Below are 16639 nucleotides of genomic sequence, written 5' to 3' on the forward strand. Positions count from 1 at the left end.
ATTCTTATTTATCATTAGGAAAAATAACTGCAATAATAATAACAACAATATCAAAAATTAAATATAGAGCCATTAAGAGTATGTGAACTTTAAGTAGGTTGCAACAGGTCAGCACTGAACATTTCAAAAGCGGATTCTAAGATAAAGATCAGCACACAAATATCTAAACTAATGATGACAATGACAATAATAATAATAATAATAATAATAATAATAATAATAATATAATAAAAAAATAAATAAAATAAAATAAAAAGTGCAAGAGGACTTTTGCACCATCTTATTGAAGGCATTACAATCCTATTACCTAAAGCTGATGCAAATGTGATCTTTAACCCTATGCCAAGAATCAGGTGGAGACCTTTTAAGTAGAGAAAATAGACTTGTGATGTCTCAAAACCAAACAAACAAAAAATGCTAACAAGTGCTAATAACAATAATAATAATAATAATAAAAACTGTGGCACCTCCAGAGGGAGTAGCTTTGTTGACCTTGAAAATATGCAATCTAAATACAAAAACTTGCAATCTCACTGATGTAGATGTAAATCATAAATAGCAGCAAGAATATTTCTGGCAGCAGCATGATGAGGAAAGTTGCATGCCTCCATCAAACTCTGGCATGTCTATGTTTCTGCTCTTTTTAATGTCAATGCACATTAGTTTATGTTTACAAGAAAAATATGCAACTATGCTCTCAATTACAGTCCTTCTGTGTTGGGATAAAAAGGGCATTTGTTTGTTCTTTCAAAGTTCAATTATACAAAAATCTCGTCACCAAAAAATTAATTTCAAAAGTTACGCACACACACACAAAGTATCACATATACAGATTTGGATGATTAATTTTTTCTTGATGATATGTCTCAGCCACCAAAACTGTGACACACTCTTAAAGCATTAAAAAAACATACCCTATACACATTAGATAATGTTTGTGAGATTCTTCCATGAGATTAAATAATACCCAACTTAAAGCAATATCTATTAAACCTAGTCTTACACTTATGAGCTGATTCTTTACTTCAAGGAGAAACAGCAACTAAACACTGCCGACTGGAGCCATTTGACGGCACTTCCCGTCTGACAGTTTCTACGTCCAACCCAAAAAGACACTGAGCATGCATTTCTACATTAAGACTCCCCTGAGCTTGCCTCAATGTTTCCGAGTGTCACATTCTGATGTGGGATAGGCAGTGACCTGCCTTTTCCTTGTGCAGGGTTCCCAAAGCCTCTGTGTTACATTTCCAAGCTGGTATTTTCCACTGGCAGTTTTTCCACTCATGGCCCTTCAATTGTCCAGGAGTTGTGAGATGTACTTCCTACCCTGGTCCTCCTCCTGAGGTGGTTGGTCATGGCCTGGCGAATCATCAACAGCAGGCTGTGGTGTGCCTCCTGGGTCCTGAGGACTGTCCTCCAGGGATGGTGTGGCCTGAGGAGCACCTGTTGGAGATGCAGCCTCCTCACGGACTGGGGCTGGGATCTTCAGCAAGGGTGGAGGTGGTGGCCTTGCCTCACTTGCTGTTTCTGACGAACCCTGAGAAAGAGATATAAAATACCTTAAATAATACTTGAAACAGGACCTTAAGATTATGATTAAATTGTGCACTTTCACTTCTATGCTGTTTTCTAATCTATGAATTTCAGTGGGGGAAATGTATAGCTTATAAGTAAGTGGGATCAATATACAATACCAATTTAAACTGAAATTTGCATATAACTTGAAAGTGTGCCCTTGGAAATATTAGAAATGCCATCTTTGTCAAGAGGGTATGTCTAATAATGTTACTAATACCTCTGAGTATTTCTAGCTATGACTACAAGCTCATCACAGGTTGAGGGAAAAAGAAAAGAAAACAAAGAAAAAAGGGTAGACATCTCATTTGTGACACAAAATCCAGCATATTTCCTACCACTTATGCTCAAATAATTGAAAAGTAAATATATACAAATAGATAAAAAAAAAAATCCAACATTATTCGCACCATACATACAGTACATACATACCTCACTTCTAGCACACAAAATCCACATGCACACAAGAGACACACAAAAATGAGAGAACACCTAACACAAAAAAAGTAAACCGATACACACCCTTAACCCATTCACGTCGGTTGACGTGATAGCACGTATTGTGGTTTTTGCGTTAGACGCCCTGGACAAGCTATGAGGGGAAGCGGCGCGCTCGGGTAGAGCGAGCGGGCAACCCAGGCATCGCGGCTTGTGTGCCCGAGAATCTCGAGGCGTTAGGCTTATGCGTTCGAGAACCCCAGTATTGCGACCGTGCAAAGCCGGAACGGCCCCGGCGTGAATGGGTTAACCATTCCGAGAGTGGTCACATCTTAAGATATTCAGCCTGGGCTGGGTATCTTAAGATGTTGTTTTCAGTGTATGAAATATTAGCAAAGTGATGTTAATTAGCATTTGGTATGATGCATTAGTTACACAAGTGAAAGAATAAGTAGCTTGTATTTTGAACAAAAAAATACAGTGTGGAAGTGATCTGACCCCACGAAAAATGCCCTTAGCAGAAGAATTAAACCTTTATACTCTAAACGGATACAAAAAGAAAACATAACACTTTTCACTTCTTTCATAACACATAAATAACCACATGCTCCTACATCTCTTTTTAAACAACCTCACTCATTTCCCTTACTTTGTTGACTTGAGGTGACGTGGACCTCTGAGCTGCCAGGGCCTCTCTAGCCGACTGGTGAGCTTTAGCCTTGGCCAAGAGGGAGTTGAGCGTTAAAGCAGCGTTGAGCACAGCCAGGCCATCCTGAGGGTCTGTCTCAGGAATCTGCTCCTTGTCCTGAGACGAATCTGTGAATGAGAGAGAGTGAAAATGGTTAGGATAAAATTGGTGAATATCAAATGAAAATACATGAATCAGTGAAAGCAACAGGAATGTGAAAGAGTTGCTGGTAGACAAGTGATGGTGAAAAAATTATTAAAGAAGAAAAGAATAACTGTCCATCTTTTTTTTAAGGGAAAAACAGATAATAGGGGGAAAAAGTATAACAACAACAACAGTAATAATAATAATAGATAAAAATTTAAAGCTAAGAGAAAGTGAGAAATGAGGAACCCGTCTCCTAAACTCAGTTCAATTTGCGAAGACGTCGCTTCGCCCGGGCTATATGCACAAGGCGGCCCGGCCTCTGTCAGCTATGAGTGCTGACTCATCTTATCTAATCTTATATGATCATCATCGCTGAATTCAATTCAGCTCAGTAACTCACCAATACATTAACACCAAGCACCTTATCTAATTCCATGGTCTTCAGCTGCCACATTTATACATGGGTAAGCTATCAAAAATCTTTGGGCTAGTTTTTGGACTCTTTTCAGAAAAAATAAGAAGTACTGAGGGTGGGTTAGTAAACCTAATACTATCCAGTACATTTCCTTCTGCCACATTTACCATCTAATTGCATCTATGTTTTTATTTTTGGTTATTTCTTATATAGCCCCCTCCAAAAAAATGGGTGTTGTGGACCAAGGTATGCAATTTGTAAATTTATTAGTATACTGTAATAGTTTACTTTGAGATAATACGTTTATAGTATATATATATATATATATATATATATATATATATATATATATATATATATATATATTTATATATATAATATATATATATATATATATATAAATATATATAATATAAATATATATATAATATATAATATATATATATATATATATATATATATATATATATATATATATATATACATATATATATATCATAATAATAATAATAATAATAATAATAATAATAATATTGTACTTTATTATCAACCCATCCATGACAACAAAATAGTTCCCACACGACAGACATCTTATCACATCATGAAGTTTCCTCGTATATTTTACCACATCCTAGATTGTTAAGTAACATTAGTAGCATTAATCCAAAGGTCCTATCCCCCACAATCCTAGCTGCACTAGCCAATGCATCAAGTCTTTTTTGCCATGATTGTAGAAAGCTTTTTTCCCACATTTTTTTTAATATGAGTAGTATATATGGAGTGCCTCCTAATATTTCTAGTTCTGTTTGACAAAGTTTTCTCAAACCACACATACTACATCAGCCCCATGCTACCAACAAGACCATCGGAAGCACTCCTCTCCCTTGGCAAATCAAACTGTCGTGTTCCCTGTCTCTTTTTTTTGTTTTTCTTTCTCTTGAATGAAGTAGTAATTCTGGTACTGTATGGCACAGTTCAGGCAGGCAAACCCCTCATTCATCCTTTTATCTCACCCATACCCTTTGCCCACAATATATTCTCACATAACATACAGTATATTTACCTCATGGTATATCAATATATTTTTACGGTTTATACATCTAAATAAAAATTTCCTTGTTTTCTATGACAAACCATATTCTATACTGCTTCATGATTGTTTATTTACATGAATTATTTGCATTTCCTCCAGCCAAACCAACTTTATCAGCACCAAATTCTCATGCCTCCTCTCCCTTAGCCTCAGTTGTACATTGTCTCATGGTATATTATCGTTTTTTTTTTTTTAATTCTTGATACATGGGCATGAATGTCTAATTATTTTCATGTTTTATATGTATTTGTTCTATATGCAAGACAGCTTATTCCCATTTTCCTTCATATCTGAGGAGTAACTGTGATAATTTTTTCAACGGTGAGGAGTAACAACAGTTTTTACTTAAAATGCGATGCTTCACTATGAGTCTCTACTGATACATGGCAATGATATATACATTTTTTGATCTGCAAATTCAAAGTCCAAAATGGGCACAAGTGAAACTTAATCCATTCATGCTGGATGACTCAATACCACATCATGGGAATATTTCACTCCCGCTGGATGCCGTCCTATTATGTCATCATCTCTCCCTTAAATGCCGTCTGGTTAGCTCAGCGGTAGCGTGTCGACTTCACATCCCCGTGGTCGGCAGATCGAGCCCCGTCCAAGCTCGTGAGCTTCCACTGTCACCTGGCGGTTACTGATGTAGCTGGGCACTGTGTTGGGTAAGGACCAAGCTCAGATCGAGTCAACACTCGTTGGCACATTCTCTCACGAGTCAGCACACGCTGACACAGGCGGGCTCGCCTTAGTGCATACAAGCCCGGTGTAGCATCTGCTCCACAAATCTGGCTTATCCTTATCCTTATCTCCCTTAAAACACACGTTTACATCATACATATGTATATATCCATTGGGAGTTCCATTTGTATAAACACATTTACTTCATCTATGAAAAAAATTTAAACAAGTAAAAACCTCCTGTTACCACCATGTTGAATTCAGGGGTTGAAAAGCACTTAGAGAAATGTGGCATTGTGGCATCTCGGCATCTTATACTTATTATCTAATGGGTGGGAGCGGCATTAGGCAAATATAAGCCCCAGAGCAAACGGGTTAAAATATAAAACCCTAAGTGACTGGGGGACAGACATGCTGAAAATCTTGTGGTCTGGTCTTTAGGAGTTAAGTAATTAAGTCTGTTTGAAGTGCTATCTAACTTAACCCTCTCTCGACGGGTGGTACAACATTGGTACCGCGCATTCAATGGCCCGTTAGCAGGGTGCTGGCATATGGCATTGATCATTTAATTGATTTAAGCCAATGCGTTCGAGAGCCCCGGCATTGCAACTTGCAAGGCTGGAATGCCCCCGGCATGAATGGGTTAACTGGAACCCTAGTCAATTAAATGAACAGAATCCAAAAACTGAATAGAGATAAAATAAGAAAAATCAAAAGGCCAAGCAAAGAACAAAAAGAACAGGAAATAGAAGATGTAAGAGATAAAAAAAAATCCCGTTTCCACAAACTCACCACTGATAATGTGTTCCATCTGTTCAGACGTTCCCCCCTCAGGCTCCTTCTTCTTCTTGGGATTTCTTCTGCGTGTCATGGGGGCCGTTCTGAAGAGATGGCTTGGCCGGTTGATCCCGTGGAGCTTGAAGTAGAGGCCGCATGCGTTGCATACGATCTCGCCTGTTAGGGTGCAGGGCAAGTAGGTTATTCTTTTGGGTATAAAGATGGAGTTGAGGTTGTAACAATAGGTGAATCACCATAAATTATAGTAGCAGACAACCAGCCACTTTTGTGTTTGTTTGGTTGATGATCAGCAGGCCAGTGTTAGTCAAGTAAAAAAAAAAAATAAAAGATGGATAATTTTTAACTCTTCTTCGGGATATTATACAAGTATTCTCTGTCATTCCTGTCCATGTTTTATTCATCATTTGAATGCTCTGTGATAACACTAACACTAAATTACATTAACAATCATATAAAAAATTATTACAAAGCAACATAAGATCCTAAGGCAGATGAAAATGAACCAGGATATTGAAAATATACCTAATCTAACACAACCAATCTCAAATACAAAATTCCATAATACCAGAAACCCGAACCCTAACGTTTACCTTTGTCATTGCGGCGCCAAAGCTTGGTGTTATTCGTGCCACAGTTGGAGCACATGGCGTATGGCATGAGCTTGGGGGACATGGTTGCCTGGCTCTGAAAGGAGACAAAATTTATTTTATTAGTCAATTATAGCTTTTCAAGCGGTTTACCTTTCAAATTTGTAATTAATGTATGCTACTTACTTGTGTGTATTCCTCTCTTTGTATATGAATTTGTGTAGGGTGGTATGATGGGGGGGGGGGGTTAATAAAAATAAATATAGTATATGTGTGAGTAAGGGTGTGTATGTAGTTGTGAATGTTGAGAATTATGTAAATCTGATATTCTAAAGTATTGGTAATAATGGTCATTGTAAATACAAATGTAAAATTAATTGAATGAGTGTGAACAAACATGACTGAATTTACATATACTCACAGTAAGTCAAATCAAACAAAACACACAAAACAGGCAACATAATACATGGCTTCTAACAACAAGAATTCAAGAAAAAAAATACATGAACACAAACATAAAAGATTTAAAATCAATACAGTCAAGATACAACAAGAAAAAAAGGGCAAAACAAGAAAAAAAAATCTCACCACAGTAGATCCTTTTTTGTAAACAAGCTGACCTAGTCCCAAGTCCTGAAAATTTCAGAGTTCACTAGAAATATCACAGTAAAATGTACTTAATGCCTTAAAGAATAAACTAAAATGAATCTCTAAGAAAAATAAGGGAGACATAACACATAGATTCTGATACACAGGAGCCTTTGCATTTAATTTTAATATGTAAGAACCAGGAGTGCAAACATGCATGATAAGAAATATGTGCATCCTGGTCGTGTGTTTACTATATTCAGACTTTGCAACATATCAAACTCTCCCTTTAGCAAAAACAATAACAACAGAAGATATAAGTGCATACATCAGGCTCATAAAATAAATTGTTAAGCGACATATGAGATTGTGTTCACATGAGCACCTGTACATGCATGCAATTGAATACCTAATTATTGTATCATCATTGGAACATATCAGAGAGTGCAAGATCAGTGAACTTCCTTCTAAATATATAATACTGTAAACCTGATATTAATAATTGGGACTTAAAAAGATATGAAAACAAGGAAAAGCCACTGGTTCTGGGTTGTCACTTGTTTCAAGATGTATTTAGCTTTTTTTAATCAATCCCATTGCAGATGTTAGGGATTTAAAAAAGAGGTATAATAGCAGGTGCAGACCAACCAGACTTGCAGGAGAGGGAAAGACTAGTGGTACTGCCAGCTGATTTGCTAGGAGGCTCACATAACCTTGAGCTAATTGGTTTAGCCTTAACCCTCTCTGGACGGGTGGTACACTACTGTACCGCTCATTCAAAAGCCCGTTGGCCGGGCGGCACAATATGGTGCCAGCCATTTAATTGATTTAGGCCTAAGCGTTCGAAAGCCCCGGCATTGTGACATGCAAGGCTGGAATGCCCCCGTCGTGAGTAGGTTAATAAGGTTGGTGCCTCTGATTTTCCTGGCACTTTACCTAGGTATTTGAATGAAAAATCTACAGCATGATACTACCTCTTCAAATTTTAGTCTGAAAACCCACCTTATAATGCCCAAACAGTTGGCTAATGTGAGGTATGTGATGTCTCATTACACTTTTAGACTGAATCTCCAAAATTATTTATATTATTTCAAATACAAGTGAATTTCTGCATCAAGTTTTCAAATATATGATGCTGCAATGGACAACAATACCACAACATTTTAACAGAACCAAACATAAAAGTCACACAAATAAAACAAAAAGGTTGCTTCACATTTTTAACCCTTCTGAGATGGGGAATCTCTTAAAATGTTCATCCTGGGCAGGGTTTCTTCAAATGTGTTTTCTAGTATTTTCTAGCATTTTGGTGAAATATATGAGTCTATACATGATATATTAGCAAACTGATACTAATCAACAATTGGTATAATGCTTTAATTACACAACTGAAGGTATAACTAGCTTATAATTTGAACAAAAAGTGCCATGCAAAAGTGATTCTATCCCATGAAAAATGCCCATTGAGGAAGGGTTAAATTAATAAGACCGAAACAGATCAGTTCGAGATCATTCTAACGTTCAATACAAAGACAAACAGATGACAAAAGGCACGCACAAAAAAAAGAAAAAAATACCATAGGGAACAGGAGGTACAGAGGAAATTCATGAGAATGAGAAAGAATCAAGGGCAATGCAAGTAAAAGCAGGAAAATGAGAATCAAAGGAAGAGAATCAAAGGGTAATTTGTGACATTTGAAGAGCACTTACCATGGCCTGCTGGCTTGCACCTGGAGAAGCCTCATGGTTACTTGGTTCAGGTGAGTTGCTCAGCTGCCCTGTCGTTTCCCAGGCTTGCCCTCCACTTTGCTGTTGGGGTTGAACAAGAAAGTCTATAAAAGTACATGTAAAATGTTTTTTCCCTTTCAAACTGACGAAGTGATTTAATCTATAAGGGCTTTCTGCTTATAAAAAAAACTTCTTGCTTGTAAAAAAGACAAAGTGAAACTATAAAATTACAAAATAAAAGCAAATCTTTATGAAACTAAGCTAAATAATTTCTGCTTGTGCATCCAACATAAATGTTACACCAGATAAAGGTATTTAAAAGGATAAGGCAATAAACCCAAACACAACCGAGCAAACCCTCACCACAGCATAGGATCCAACACGAAAGAGTCCCAGTGGCAAGACAGGTGACGAGTGTGTCAATCCACTGCTAGAGACCACAGGATGGAGGCCAGGAGGGGGAGGGTGGAGCCCTGTCACCTTGCGGTACATGGTCTCCTTGCCCAACTCCTCTCCCCCCTCCTGCTCCTCCCAGCTGTTCTCATCTTCTTCGAGTGGGTCGTCAGGTCCCAGTGGCACTGGCACCGGTTCATCTTTGATCTCTTCCTTGATTTCCGTCTGTGGGTTTCATTTGGAGGAAAAGTGTAAGAACCATTATGGGGTTGTTATCAAGATTAAGTCTGTGAGAATAATTCACTTCTCTATGTGTGGACAATTTATAGACAAATAAGAAATTATATCAAATATTAGGGATTACACATACAAGAATTCATAATAATAAAGATCTTCCATATTTCCAATCTCTCAAAGTGCCTTCAACCCTAGAACGGTTCTCACCTGCAGAAACTGTCCTGCATACGAGTCCAGAGCAGTGGCCTTGGGTGAGCACTTGTTCTTCTTGGCTTGGTGCGAGCGAGGCTGAGTGGGGGTGATGGGGTCAGGTGGTCCTTGTTCCCCTGGGGGTCCCTGCCGCATGGACGACACAATCTGGAGCCAGCCAGTTTTGGTGGTGCCCTTTTCGGGGTCGGTCACTGGCACGGCCACCTTGAGGGGCAGCGGCTGGCCCACAGGCGAGGAGACATGTAGTGGTGGCAGAGTCTGGGGGGAGGAGTTGACAGGCAGGGTGGCCGGCTGATGTGTGGGTGAGAGTGTACTGGTTAGGGAGGGTGTAGAGGGAAGCCAGGCCGAAGAGGAGAGGGGTGTGGAGGGCACAGAGGCAGGGGGATCAGGGGCTGGCACTGAGGGGGGTGTCAGCAGACACTTCTTCTTCTTCTTCTTCTTCGCTGGCGGAGATTCCGGAGAGGGTACATGGTCCTGAGTGCGTTTTGTGTCTGTAAAAGTAGGAGCCTTAGTGGGCAAGGAAATACACACACAAATACAATACAAAATACATAATCTAAAATCTAAAAAGAATATCTTATGTAAGGTTTAGACATATTAATGGTAGATCTATGCAAAACTTAAACTTCTAATGCTGTTTTACTAAAAAGAGTGTAATGCAGTTTATGGTTTTCTATAATATGATTTTGTGACTCAACAGTCACTTTTAGTTGATGTGATTTTCTAAAAGTTTAGGCAAAAAATGGGAAAACATATGGTCCCTGCAGCAATAGTTAAGAATGCTTCTTTGATAATCACTATATAAGAGTATGGTTATTCACTAAATTTGAGTTTCATTTTGTGTGAAGGGTTAAAAGTATGAGATAAAAACAGCTAATATAGCATTTTTTACCAAGACTCACTTTTGAAGAATGACTTGAAGGACGCATTGGGATTATACTGGCCTGGTTATTTATTTTATATTTAAGGCATAAGTCACACACATGAGTAAGAGAACATTAAATAATAATCCCACTAAAACTTTGACCTGAATGAACACTATCATGTATGCAAGTTTTTTTGCATGGCAGCCATGTATGAATTTATATCATGATAATAAAATCTTTCTAGTTTAAAAAAACTTACTTGATGTGTTGATAGTTCCTTCTGGAACAGCTAATCCCTTAATCTTGAGACACTCAGCTGTCTTGAGCAGAGATGCCAGATTGGCTTGACGTACATTTACCTGTTGAGTAAGGTTTATCATGAATCAAAAGCAACAACAATAAACTAGCAAATGTGATTAAGATATCTATGCATCTGTCTACCTCATCTATGTAACAAAATATGTATTTGCAAAGACAAATAAGCCAAGAATAGCATAAAACTTAAAAAGATATGCCAAGGGAGCACCAACCTGTCCACAATACATATAATCCAACAAGCACTCCACGTCCTGCGCCCGTGCCTCATTCAAAACAATGACGGCACGTGTGCTGTCGCTTGGAGTCTGCTGGAAAATCTCATCAAAGAAGTCACTGCAAGTGGCTAAGACTAAACGGTGCACCATGAAGAGGCGACCTTCACATGCCAGTGTTGCATCTGCATATCGAGGCTGGAATGTGCGAGAGAGCATTAAGTGTAATTCCAAATAGAATTAAGGAAGTGTATGGTATATCACTGATTGTTTTGAAGTCTTGTGTCCTTTCGCTTAAGGACTGGGTTCAAAACAATCAAACTAAAACATACATGTTAGGGATCAAAATGTAAAAAAAACACATGAAAACACACTACGTACCTTGGTTCTGAGTCTGTGCAGAATGTGGCAGAATGTCGCCTCATGGTTGTTCCACCGAAGCTTTAGCAATCCTTCTGATAATGCCATCACAGCGTGACACACCTGTCAAGAATAAATGTTCTTAGAAATTAGACAAGAATGAATTTGACTGAAATGCTGAAATCGCTGTCTCCATAACGGTTTGTATTTTTAAAACAAGATTATATGTATCATCTAGATGTATGACAATTAATGATCTTTGTGATTCCGTTTGATATCCCCATTAAACAAATTATTTTTCAACAGACCTTGTATTTTCCAATAAAACTAGTATATATTGTCTACAACTTCTTTTTTTTTATAGGAAACCAAATGGAAATGAATCAATTTGCCTACAATAACTTGAATCAAATAAAAAATTCAAACTTGACTGGCTGAAGACCATAGCTAACACAAACAAGTGCACAAACCAGTAGTCTATTTCACATAAGACCAAACCATTAGACTAACTATATATAAAAATGATATCATAATTTAAATTTTTGATATCTTTACCATAAAGACTAACACTTCCACCAAGTCAAACAGAGTGAAAATAAAACACACAAGACTAAAATCTCAGAATGTGCCATCATGCCGATACTTGATGCATGATGCTAAATAGCATTGAATGGCTTTAAAGACAGCTTGTTTACTGTAAGGGAATTTGTAACTACTTGCAGCAACTGCTACTTGTGGAAATTGTGGCACCCTTAGATGCTAATCGAGGTCCACCAAGATTTAGTCATTTAATCAATTAATTCCAAAATAATACATTTAACCCCTGAACACCAGATGATGTGATGTTCACGTCATGGCTTGGCTGATTTTCCTGACGGGTGATGGGAATGTCTCATCATGGACTTCTCACCATGTTATCAGACATTTTGCAGCTGCTTGCTGCCTCTATATACAAATAGTCCAGGGTGCTAGGCCAACACGCCGTGAAACATCCTGGCTAGATGACCAAATCAGCCTTCTTGTTGACTGGTTAAAGATAGCACATCTAAAAGGATTCACAGTGGTGAATTTTCACTGACCTTTTCAATATAAAGACATTCTTTTAATCTACAAAAAACGATTATAGAAAAAATAAATAATAAATAAATAAACGTGAAGAGAACTCTAGGTTGCATATTTCACAAACATTGTTTCTTCTTTATCTTACACTTAAAAAAATATCATCTCATAATTCCAACTTGTAATAATAAGAAATCTGTGCTATTGATGTACCACAGTATCTATTAACTTATCTCAATTAAATTAACAATGGATGTTTTTTTTTTTTCACAAAACACTAAAATGAATGTTTAAATACAACCAATAATCCAGTACTGATAAATCACAGTTACATGAGTTGTCTTGACATAAATTAGAGCATATACTGAATATACACTTTAGAATGGCTTAATTATTAAGGTAACCATCAATAACAACAAAATATGAAAGTAATAACAAACAGTAAGTAAATAAAATTAAATGTAATTTACAGACGTTATATGAATATCAATATTGTTTGTAATGTTCCTAAACTAAAATATAGTAATAATAGATACTTGCATTTTTCTCAAGGATCAGAAAATTACCAAAAAAATGTTTAAATTAAATTTGCCACAAATTCAACAAAACTTCACTAACGACGGTCAAAGGAAACTTCACATTAGTCATAGCGTCCATTAACGCCTTGCAAACACGATGTAAATGCCTAAACCTGATATCAACAAAAGGAAAACTGATATAACAAAGAGATTCACCGATCTCAAACCTTATCACAAACACACAAAATTCACTAATAAAAAAACAGACGCGCTCTTATTTCCACTTCGAGAGACACCTGGAAGAACACCAACACATTCCTTTCGTTAAGAACTAAAACGAAAACGAAAACAAAACTGAAAAAAAACTCGGTAAATCTCAAGCCACAGCGAGTGAGCACGTGTTTTGGCCTCGTCCATTATCTCTTAGGCTTCCTTCCTTACCACTTCCGATCGAGAGCTCTTTCATAGGTCGATTCCCGTATTCAGATCTCGCAAAATCATGGGTTAACCGGCTTAAAATGAATAAAATACATATGTGATTCTTATCGTGTGAGCTCCTGCGTCCGCCATTACTCGGGCTCTGACGCTGATCAACAACACTGTGTCCGGATGTATTATTTGATTTTTTAAAATAGTCTTATCGATGATATTCTAAATGTTCCGATTATTTGTTGATATAACTTTATTTTTACTCATTCTTAAATTTATTGATAGTTGTGAAGAATAAGTAATAAAGAAGAATATGGTGAGTTATTTCGAGATTTCAAGTCGAAGTCACAGTCGGACATGTCCAGCCGATAAGCTTGCGCCGCGTTCATTAAAAACCGCGTGACATAATTTTTAAAAGAATTTTGCTTCATAAATACCTGCGTGACATTAGGGTATGTATATCCATGCCCCTTATAAATCGCTTTTATTGCAAGCTTCGCCTAATTTAGGGGCGACCTGAAAGGAGAGTCATTGCATTTTCGTCTTTCTTTTTTTGAGGCGAATTCCGTCCGTGTTTTAAAAAATCCCCCCTCCTCCCTCCTTCCTTTCTCCTTCTCTCTCTCTCTCTCTCTCTCTCTCTCTCTCTCTCTCTCTCTCTCTCTCTCTCTCTCTCTCTCTCTCTCTCTCTCTCTCTCTCTCTCTCTCTCTCTCTCTCTCTCTCTCTCTCTCTCTTCCCCCTCTACCTCTCTCGCCCCACTTGCCAAGACACTTTTTCTTTTAATCCAAGGCGCAAATATGCATCAATGCGGATATCTTATACGTTTATCAAACATAATACTCGATCAAATTTTGCACATCAACCATTCATCTTCAGGCCAGACAAATATTAGGCGGAAATCGGTAATTACCTACATTTTATCTTATTACCCCGAACATCCTCTAATTAAAGCTTAGAATACACTAATCCACGATGGAACTTGTATCTTTCAACATATCAGAAACTATTTCTTTTTGGTCACGAAGAAGAAAAAGAAGGAAAAAACAACAGCGCCGTTGTTGCGACGCAATTGATAACCAATATTATCAGTGTGTCTTTATCAAATAGTCGGGTTTTCACATGATTCCAAAAGCTTACACAGAGTGAGTCAGTGATGAGTGTGCCATGACAGAAACAAGTGAATTGGTTATTGATCGTCTCAACCGTGACTTATTTATGATAGAATGACTAACCGCTTCACGCGCTGGTCTATTGATAAAGCATATTGCGATAGATTTACCCTGGAAGAGTTGTTCGCGTGACGACTTGGTTTATAAATTGCAAAGGCTCTCAGATTGCTTTTGATTTTGCCATCATTTTGTTCTTGGTATGACCGGAGGATGATAAGAAAAAAGTTATTTGTAGAATTTTTGATAAACTTCCGGTGGAGCGGAGTTTCAGAGATATATATTATCTTTTGTCATTTTCGTTTACATACCCTTATCAAATGTCTTATTACTATTTGAAGCTCTTTTTGTTTTTTTGCAAAAGGCCCGAAAAACGTAATGATATATGGTAGGAATGCAAAATCGTTGCAAATACCATAGCAATCAATTTTGCCCGATTTTATTTTCTCCTTTCGTGACGTCTGACATTTAATACAAAAACTGGACAGTAATGAATAAAAGTAAATAAGAGCATGAATGTGTGAATAAAACTGGTTGAAACTTTTTTTTCCCCGAATGTAAGAATAAAATGTTTTTGATAATGGTGGCGATGATTGACAGAGTGATGATGACGATAAATGAGGAAGAGAGAGAAAGAATACGATAGTTATATAGAATGTATTCAACTTTATAAACAGATGCATGGAATAACAAATGTTCCTATAGCTTGCTAGATGTGGATAGATATGCTAATTGAGAGATAATAGAGAAACACGAAGATGGCGATAGAGATAGAAGGTAGACCCAAAGACAAGGTGGGCATAGATGGACATAAAGATAAACCGAGAACAGGGAGATATAAAGATAAGGAGGGGAGGCTAAAAAGGAAGATACAAAGAAAGACAGAACGAAAAAAATAATAAACAAAAAAGATGCGTAGTAGGACAAAAGTAGGAAGATAAACAACAACCAAAAAAAAAGAAGATAGATACCAATAAACCGACCAATAAACAGACGCAAAACAAAAGAAGTGAGAAGAGAAAGGCCTAACGTAACAGACACACAGCGTCGTCGCTAACCTACCAATCACCCGATCAACCTATGATCAGTGATTCGCTCACACCCGTTTTCCTCTCAGTGTAAAAAGACACGGGGTGAAGAGCGCCGTATGTTAACAACTTCCCGGTGATATGATTAGGGATGGAGAATAGAAACTGACCAATGATATGACTGTGAATATAAAGAGAGAGAGGAAAAAAAGAATGAGAGAGAGATAGAGAAAAAAGTCTTTTTGCGCATACCGCTAGAAATCCAGTTCCTAGCAGGCCATAAACTGTTGCTGCTGCGGTAAGGCTGGGTGGGTCTCCTGCCTGCGGTAACTGCGGTCGTACGAAGGTTAATTATAATACGTACCTGACTTGTTGGGGCTGACTCCCTCGCCTGAGTTATGAGGGCTCGTGCTGACTTCACTCCTTGTGATGAAATGTGATGACTCGTTCAAGTGAAAAAGGGCGGATTAATGATTTCCATATTTATTCAGTTTCATCTTTTTTCCTTCGGAATTACTGTTCCTGTTTGTCTTGATAAAAGAATTGAGTGATGAGTTGGGATAACTACTGGAGTTATGATACTATCTGAAAAGGACCACGTGCTTACATTTTCATTGAATAGTATTATTGTTTACAAATGTATCTACACATCTACGTATTTCTCTGTTTCTCCGCTTGTCAGGGAATAGACAGCAAACAGCCTAGCACTGTTCGTTCGTACCGCACTGCTGAAAAGGCTGATCGAAGCGCGCTGAGAGGGTTTTGTGTCATTTCTTCTCGCTGACTCGAAATTCCTCGTCTCTCCGCACTGCTGCCTTTGTGCTGAGCTTCCTGAATTGAGCAAGATTTTACGACTCTACTGCAGTGTGTTGGTCATAATCTGCCGGGCCGATTTCTCTGAAATTAACATGATTTCTTTATTGCACTCCGCCGGGACTTGCCAAACCAGTTTTGGTTGTTCCTATACACAGGCAAAATGACCTATAATTTTCATGCACTTTCTAAGACGGCCTATGACGCTTTCTAGATTTTTACAGAAGTCATAAAAGCATCATCTTCGATTTATATGTTTATGATTTTGAAGATGATTATAGCTTTTAT

General features: G+C 37.7%; 1 protein-coding gene across 2 annotated transcripts; it reads right to left on the minus strand.

Annotated features, from left to right (window-relative positions):
- Positions 1-774: 774 nt before the first annotated feature.
- Positions 775-13496, minus strand: LOC122250857 (uncharacterized). Of its 2 annotated transcripts, XM_043012533.2 has the most exons (12): positions 13359-13496; positions 11362-11463; positions 10981-11178; positions 10710-10809; positions 9582-10075; positions 9108-9362; positions 8727-8825; positions 7017-7061; positions 6432-6525; positions 5836-5997; positions 2663-2829; positions 775-1537 (listed from the first exon to the last, which is right to left on the minus strand). In XM_043012533.2, exons 2-12 carry the CDS (start codon positions 11446-11448, stop codon positions 1292-1294), a joined length of 1947 nt encoding a protein of 648 aa, XP_042868467.1. In that variant the 5' UTR covers positions 11449-11463; positions 13359-13496; the 3' UTR covers positions 775-1291. The 2 variants fall into 2 exon arrangements, with proteins under 2 accessions (XP_042868467.1, XP_042868468.1); XM_043012534.2 differs by lacking the exon at positions 7017-7061 and having other exon boundaries at positions 1147-1537.
- Positions 13497-16639: the final 3143 nt, after the last annotated feature.

This window comes from Penaeus japonicus, unplaced genomic scaffold (genome assembly GCF_977035675.1).
Source record: "Penaeus japonicus unplaced genomic scaffold, GWHDUDI00000001_assembly GWHDUDI00000036, whole genome shotgun sequence".
Lineage (NCBI taxonomy): Eukaryota > Metazoa > Arthropoda > Malacostraca > Decapoda > Penaeidae > Penaeus > Penaeus japonicus.

Excerpts from the sequence above, each read along its gene's own strand:
- LOC122250857 (XM_043012533.2), bottom strand. The coding sequence starts at position 11,448 with ATGGCATTATCAGAAGGATTGCTAAAGCTTCGGTGGAACAACCATGAG. Across the intron at positions 7,062-8,726 it reads GTGCAAGCCAGCAGGCCATG|GACTTGGGACTAGGTCAGCT; the intron begins GTAAGTGCTCTT and ends TGAAATTTTCAG. Across the intron at positions 5,998-6,431 it reads TTGGCGCCGCAATGACAAAG|GCGAGATCGTATGCAACGCA; the intron begins GTAAACGTTAGG and ends GCACCCTAACAG.